At 35.9% G+C, this 8176-nt stretch overlaps 1 protein-coding gene across 1 annotated transcript; it reads right to left on the bottom strand.

Annotated features, from left to right (window-relative positions):
- Positions 1-701: 701 nt before the first annotated feature.
- LOC112528027 (pentatricopeptide repeat-containing protein At5g55840) lies at positions 702-4931 on the bottom strand. The gene is made up of 2 exons (XM_025138916.1): positions 4769-4931; positions 702-4644 (listed from the first exon to the last, which is right to left on the bottom strand). Exons 1-2 carry the CDS (start codon positions 4899-4901, stop codon positions 1319-1321), a joined length of 3459 nt encoding a protein of 1152 aa, XP_024994684.1. The 5' UTR covers positions 4902-4931; the 3' UTR covers positions 702-1318.
- Between the last annotated feature and the right edge of the window lie 3245 nt (positions 4932-8176).

Raw genomic sequence — 8176 nt, 5'->3', positions numbered from 1 at the left:
GAAAATGTCAAGTTGTTATCAGTTTTATAGAGTATCAATTTTTGAAGATATATACCTTTATACAAAAGTTTAGAAAGAAAAAAATGCAGAGTTTAGTATGACATATATATATATATATATATATATATATATATATATATATATATATATATATTATATGCACACACACATATACACAAATGTTTGGTGAAATCAACCTGCAAGTTGTATTACAACAAACCAAAGATAAAGAAGACGAAGCACTTCCAAAGGTGATACAAGTAACCACAAGGCCTTTGGCTTGGCGGTATCTGAGTTTCTTGCTTTCTAGGAGGTCAGGGGTTCAAACCTTACCAATGTTGAGAAGGGTGTGTGAGTTTATTTGTTGCATTTGCCGTATATAAAATATATTATATACTTCAATAAGAAAAAAGTCGATACAAGTAGTTTTGGTAGGAAAAAAAGAAAAAATGACATCTTCTACTGCTCAAAAAGTATTACAAGAACATATAACAAAAGAATGTATGTCAAGGTGGTACTTGAAATGGTCCCAATCATCACACACTTTTGCATAACAAACAACAAAAACATCATATTTATGCAACAAACAAAACAACATAAATAACAAACATCATATTTGGGAATAAGAATGAAGAGTTGGGTTCCGGTGAAAAAGAGAAGTTATATGATGAGAAGCGTAAGAAGAGATCTCCACCCCTGGATCAATCTTAATTGAATGTCAACACTAATAAGGTGCAACGAGATGCACCAGACCAAATCCCTTCTAAAGCGGAATTCATGGTGGGCATGAGATCAAAAGTGATCAAGGGTTCAGATCTCTTCTTATGCTTCTCATCATAACTTTCCTTCTCACACGATCCTTCGTCTAAGAATGAAATGCTCCTTTTTCCTAGTTAAATTATTTCATCAGTATCTATATACAAATCACAAAAATATATATCATCTGTACCTTGAACCATATATACAAGCAGCAGATATATGAAAATGCCCAATGCTTCATTTACCAACACAAACTGGCTAAGAATGAGCTTCTGTTTCATCAACCTCTCGCCTTAAGGTTTCATATGATTCTGCTTAATATAACGAAACATAAATTAAGAGGATATACTCGTATAAAGGAAAAGGGGGCGAACTTAGCAATCAATCAGATACAGTTGTCGAATTTTGAAGCAGAACGGAGTGCAGTTTCATCTTTTCAGCCATGGGAAGGTTGTGTTATATATGATTAGTAAATAACAGATGACTTACCATAATTAAGCAAAAGCTTTGGAACACCGAGCCGTATCATCATACAAGATCCCAAACATAATCACCAAATCTACAAGCCCGTTGATCTAACAAACCCGGTATTCACAGGAAGTTGTTTCTTGGCACTCGGTGTCCTTGAGAAGTTGATTCTGTTTCTCTTGTGCCTTAAGATGTTCAACTTCTTCAAAGCAACGTAAAAAGTATTGGCCGTATCTTGAGTGATCTCATCTTCCGATAACAAACCCCTTTTGCATAAATCCATCAAAATCGTATCCCCATCTGGGAAATCATTTTCCTTGCAAAAAGACTCGACTAGAACAGCAAATGTGGTGACTGTGGGACAAATGCCTCTTTTCTTCATCTCTTTGTATAGCTTCAATGCTTCGACCAAATCACCATTACCACAAAAGCCCGTTATCAGAACGTTGTAGGTAACAGCGTCAAATCTTACATGATGTATTTCCATAATGTGTTTTAACTTCAACGCCTCAACGAAGTCGCGTTTTTTGCAAAAGGAATGCATCAAAGTGGTAAAAGTAGCAGGTGTAGGAACAAGATTCGCTCTAAGCATACAATCAAATACCAAAAGGGCTTCTTCAACTCTTCCTTTCTGCACAAGTCCTCGAACCATAGCACTCTCGGCTACATTACGTGATGGGACACCAAGTGCTTGGATTTCACTTTTTAGCTTAATCGCCCTTTTGACATTTCCCACACTACACATACGGGTAATTAAACGAACAATTTGTTTTTCACTAGGAACAAAACCTTTCTCCATCATCTCATTGAGAAAAGAATGAGCGGGTCGGCAACCATACTTTTCTTTGATTCCTTTAAGAAAGATATTGAACGTATCTTGATCCGGAAAAACTCTAAACGCACTCATAATATCCAACAATTCAGAAGCTTTCACAATTTGCCGCCTATTGCTGCATTCAGAGATTATCATATCAAACGTACATTTGTCAGCAATTGTACCTTTCAAGATCATATTTTTCAAGATCTTGACTGCAAAATCAAGCATACCCACATTACAAAGTCCGTAAATTAGGGCATGACATGTTAGTTTATCAGGAACAAAACCTTCTCTCAAAAGGGTACCATATACTGCAAAGCAACTCAATATATCCTGTTGTTTTGAGTACCCATGCAAGAGAATGTTATATGTAGCCAAACTAGGTGATAAACTTCCATCTCTCATCCTAGAAAATAAACCATAAACCATAGACATGTTTCCCATTCTCGAATAACCATCCATAAGTACATTGAGTAGAATTGTATCAACAACGAGGCCCTCTCCTACCATCTTCTCGTGGTAAAAAGCAGCAGTCTTTGGCTGTCCCACTTTAAAAAGACCGTCAATTAAGCATGTGTAAGTGACATGGTTGGGCAAAAGAGCTCCCTTTTGCATCCAGTGTTCCGAAAGAAGAATGGCACTGACCATTTTACCCTTCTTACACAAACTGGCCAAAATACAAGTATAAGTATGACTATCAGGAATCACATTGTTACGGACCATGTCTTTCACCAAGAAAACAGCAGCTTGTAAGTTGCCCGATCTACAAATCTCAGCCAGTAACATGTTGTAAGCAACAACATCTAAAGCATGTGGAATGCAACGGATTTTGTTCAAGAATTTCTCCGCCTCTTCAAAATTCCCACCGTAACAAAGTGCTTTTAGTAGAGTTCCGTACGTATAAGAGCTAGGTTGATGACCCAAATTGACCATTTCTTCATATAAAGACAACGCCTTTAATCCATTTCCCATGCTTACATAGCAGTTTATAATGCAGTCAAAAGTTGCAGTGTTAGAAATAATACCAATCCTACCCATGTGCTTCATTAATTCCATTGCTTCTCCCACTCTTTTACTTTTACAAAATGCAGCAACTAGTTTGTTACATAGGAAAAGATCCGGATCATGACCATCCCGATTCATAGTCGCATAAATTTGCATCGCTTCATTTACCTTTCCATGGATGCAACAATTATACATCAATGTAGAATATATCACTTTGTTTGGTGTCACACCTGATTTATACATTTTACACATCATCTCCTTTGCATTCTTTAACTTCCCTTCTCTAGAAAACCCATTTATGAGTACTGAATATGTAACGACATCAGGATCGACACCATTTTGTATCAATTTATCAAGAACTTGCACACCTTCTTTGAGCATCTTACTTCTGCAAAATCCATGGATTAACATTGTATAGGGAATATGATTAACAAGAATTCCGTTCATTTTCATGCGTTCTAAAAGGCTAAAAGCTGAATTTAACTCTCCAAGCTTACACAAGCCATCCAAAACAACACCATAACTAAATTCATTAGGCCTTAATCCCCATTCTTCCATCTCGTTGAGAAGTTCTATAGCTTCGTTGAAACTACCTTCCCGACAATACCCATCAATCAAAGCATTATAAGTTACAATATTTGGAGAAATCCTAAAGTTCAACATCTCATTGAAAACGTGAACCGCAACTCCAGTCTTCCCTTCCCTAATAAACCCCTTAACGAGAGTATTATAAGTGACCGTATTGGGAGAAACCATCCTTTTTCTCATCTTTTTCAACAACAAGTAACCTTTAGCACTCCTATTGTTTTGACACAAATTATCTATAAACATGTTATATGTGCACACATCTGCTTCAAGACCCTTATGACCCATGTGATCAAGCAGCTCGAGAGCTGCCTTGTATCTTCCCTTTTTGAAGTACCAATTGAGCAATGTATTGTAAGTAACCAAAGTTGGGACATAACCACCCTCTTCCATTTTCCAAACAAGATGTCCAGCTTTCTTAATCTTCCCGTTAAGGCAAAGAACATTCAAAAGTACATTAAAAGTACCAACATTTGGGCACACATTCATCCGAAGCATTTCCTTAAAAAGTAACCAAGCAGACCCTGATCCTGCCCGGTTGTCTTTCCCCATCGCAGCTAAAATCATGTTACAAGTATTAACAGACGGCCTAAAACCCCGCGCCCCCATCAAATGAAAAATCTCCAAGGCATCCTTAACCAAAGATTCTTGCAAGTAAACCCGAATCAAAAGGTCGAAAACAGCAGGATTTGACTTACAAAGAGGGTAAGTGTCCATCAAAGCAACAAAAATGGAGTTGGGGCCAATACCCATCTCAGATAATTGCGTCAAAATCAATTTTACAGAGGCATACATCCTTGCTTTAACTAGTATATGAACAGTTATACAGTAAACATAAGTGAGGTTCTTGAGTTGTTGAAAGGCAGGTTGTTTGATTACCCAATTGAGAAATTTCAAAGCTAGCCTTCCATGAACTGGCCTGAGGGAAACCCGTTTGTAATTCATTTGATTTAAAGACTCCCATCTGCTAATTGTCAGAATTGCATAGATGCTATTCTCCAGTTCCAGACCTAGTTTAACCGAATTACAGAAATAATTATAAACAATTCATCAAAGAAAGCGCACTAACCCATTTCTACTTGGATACTCAGTGAAGATTCTTAACCAAAAACATATTAAAGAGAATAAGTTTACCAGAGTTCTTCTGCTCCATCACAGCTTTGCTTCGGTTAAGCGATCTTTTTGGCTTTTTGAGAGAACCCATGTGCGAGAAGTGCCTAAATGATAGTTTCTTCTGGAATAAGGAAATTTTCGAAGAGCGTAGCATACTTGGCCTTTCTTCTTGGTTACTGGTTAGGGTGCGTTTTAACGGACGGGATAGACCGGCGGGAGTGAAGTTAACGGGTGTGTATAGCCTATATGGCTTATTCGTTCAGACGTTCAGTTGGTAGCTTATTCGCAAGGGCTCTTTTGTACATTCAGCCCAATGTTTTACCGCGTTACCCTTCTCTTAAAAGACACCGACAACCTCAATAAAGAAAAAGAAAACCCTTCAATTAGTTTGAAAACTAGAATTATAGTTTTTTTTACTTTATTAATTTATTATAAGTTAGAATGGTTTAACTTTTCAAAAACTTCTTATTGTCGGTTTGTCACTGATAGAAATTGTTTATCCAAACACTCAAAAGTGTTGGCACACCCGAAAAAGTCAATAAATTGTTTTTATAAGCAATCTCAAACACCCCCATAATTATTAAAATAAGATAAAATATACTTGGAAGTTTTATGTGTTAGAACTTAAAGATTAAAAAAACTATTAACTATTAATTATTAATTAAGGGGTCTTTTACTAAACGCTTACTTGCTCACTGAATAAATTTCTTTATCAGATGAGCATGACAAGGGCCAAAAATCTTACTATGTAAGAGTGATGAGAAAGATTACGACTCTTACCCAGGTAAGCGCTTACCCGGTAAATTGTTGCATTCAATACGTTTTGATTTACTAAAATCTTACTCATTAAAATAAATTATAGTGTTAACTCCTATAGATACACACTTACCGGGTAAGCATTTAGGTAAACAGCCCTTGAGAGTTAAATAGTCATTTTTGTTATTTTAATTACAATATAATAACCAGATTTATTTTATAAATACAAACAACTTTATCAATAAAGTCATCTTTATTTATAATTTTACCCGTATTTGTTTAATGTGCCAAGTTGCAAACTATAATTTTGGTCCTATTGATTTACACCCAACTATGAATAATGTCCCTAAACTTCACTAAATACAATAATGGTTACTATCGTAATATCGTTTGCATTTAGCTTTAAAAATGATCCCTTCACTTAACACGGTAAAAAATTTCAGTTAAACGAGGGGTATTTATGTCTTTTTTACTCTTTTTGTCTCATCTATTTTGTCTTCTACCCAAAATTTAGTGGAATCAGTGGGAGTGAAGTTAGTTGTTGAACTTGTCGAAGTTTGTAACATCTCCAACAGCTATGTTGTTTTAGAAATTTTGGAGATTTGAGAAAAGTTTGTTCAAATGACTATGTTAACCTTTCCTCTAAAATAGAGAGAGAGAAAAAGAGAAAATAGAGAAATCTCCAAATTTGAAAAAAGTAAAAAAAAAAATATATATATATATATATATATATATAGGGTTGGGTTCACGTGAGACCAAAGGTTTTTCGTGAGACCCGTAAGACTAATTTATGTTCATTGATCAAATTTATGAATTAATAATCTAATGGTTGCAAAGTTGCAAGGTGGCAATTTCGTAATTAGTGAGAAGTCTCATGGCGTTTATAAATGTTCACATCTGACGATTGTAAATCTAATCCAAGGGATGAGAATTGGTCTTACGGGTCTCACGAAAAACCATTGGTCTCACATGATCTCAAGTCTATATATATATATATATATATATATATATAACATATCTGTTGGAAATACTCTAAATATTTAATGAATTTACCTATTTTATTGTTTACTTTTATTATGTTTTTTGTTCTTATTGTGTTATTGGTCTAAATGTCGCACCAAAATATAGGACAACTTTGCATTATCAAACTGTAATTTAGGCCAGGTCAAATTTTATAAAAAAAAGGAACTAGAGACACTCATATTTATAATCATGTTGAGAGTGGAAACTTAACCAAGTTGATTATCGTAACCCGGCCCAAGACGCATCCACGCTAGTGGAGCAATAGCCGAGGTAGACCGTCGCGGTTGCAACAACGAAGGCCAAAGCCGAGGAAGGAGTAGCCATCTTAGCGATCCACAAAGCCTGGGCAGCCTTTCAAGCCCATTTTTAGTAAGCAAAAAAAGGGTCTTGACTTTTTTCAGGGCCGCCCTGGCTGCACTTTTGGGTTGAAAAGTACTCGGTTAGGCTTGTTCAGGTCGAGCTTAACGAGGCTTCTCAGGACGCTTTGATTAGGCCTTGGAAAAAAGAGTTGTCATGCTTGGGCTTTAAGGCCAAACCTAGGTTGGGTTTGTGCTTACTAGGCGTGAGTTTTTCAGGCTAAACTTAAGTTTTTTGTGCATCTCCAAGCCATCACAAGTCTTGACGAAATCCTGGCCACATGGTCATATGCTCGCCGAGCCTGTCAACCACCTCTCGAAGATCATGGACAAGCAAGTTTAAGAGAGAGATGACAACCACCATTTTGCATACACCCACTAGATCAAGTTCAATTTTGTACAAACTGAATTAGGGATGTAAATGATGCGAATTGAGCTTGAGTAGTGACATACTCGACTCGAACTCATTAGTCATTTCTCAAGCTTGAACTCGAAAACTCGTGAATAACTAAAAACTAAACTCGACTTGAACTCGATTACAATTTTTAAACTCGAACTCGTTTGAAGCTCAAACCAATCACAAACTCGAATTAAGCTCAAATTTGAACCAAACTCAAACTCGAACTTGAATCAAACTCGAACCAAACTCATCCGTTGGAAATTTATGAAATTTTAGGGTCTTATTTGAGTTGAGTGTTGACCGAGTTGGTCTTGAGTAGTTCGCGAGTTGCCTCGTACAATTTACCCCCCCAAAACTGAATCGTGAACTTTATAATAGGCAACACCACCTACATCTCTATTCGACTAGTGGAGGAGTGACTAAACGTCACCTATGGTTTTACCCCTTTTCTTGGATTTTCCATGTCAACAACGAATATATGCTATTTACTTTTCTAGTCATTTATTTATTGTTAATTTTATCATTTACTCGTTTGATTGTTGAGACTCAAATCAGTATCATATTTATACCGAAATCCGACCAAAATAAATCACATGAAAAATTCAATCACAGTCTAAAATCATCCCGATAGTGACGACAGTGACGAGGAATTACATGTCTCGAAGTTTCAAATAATTATGAAGATATTGATATAGTTAAGGGGGGCTATATGTTTCAACTGTAAATGAAAGGGCTAAACATAATAAATTGGGACTTCAACAATTATTTATACTATATTATAAAACATTTGACAAAAACTCTTAAAAACCATTTTTTATGCATAAAGTACTGTTTATTAATGAATATTACTTAAAACTCAAGATTACAAGTAGATTGTACGTAAGTACAACTTAT

Source organism: Cynara cardunculus, assembly GCF_001531365.2.
Source record: "Cynara cardunculus var. scolymus isolate 2C chromosome LG 15, CcrdV1, whole genome shotgun sequence".
NCBI lineage: Eukaryota > Viridiplantae > Streptophyta > Magnoliopsida > Asterales > Asteraceae > Cynara > Cynara cardunculus.
Note: the sequence above shows the minus strand (reverse complement) of the source record. Positions and strands in the feature narration are given on the sequence as shown.

Bases quoted from the DNA above. Each gene is read 5' to 3' on its own strand.
- LOC112528027 (XM_025138916.1), bottom strand. From the start codon at position 4,901: ATGCTACGCTCTTCGAAAATTTCCTTATTCCAGAAGAAACTATCATTT. The intron at 4,645-4,768 runs GTAAACTTATTC...CGGTTAAACTAG, and splicing joins GATGGAGCAGAAGAACTCTG to GTCTGGAACTGGAGAATAGC.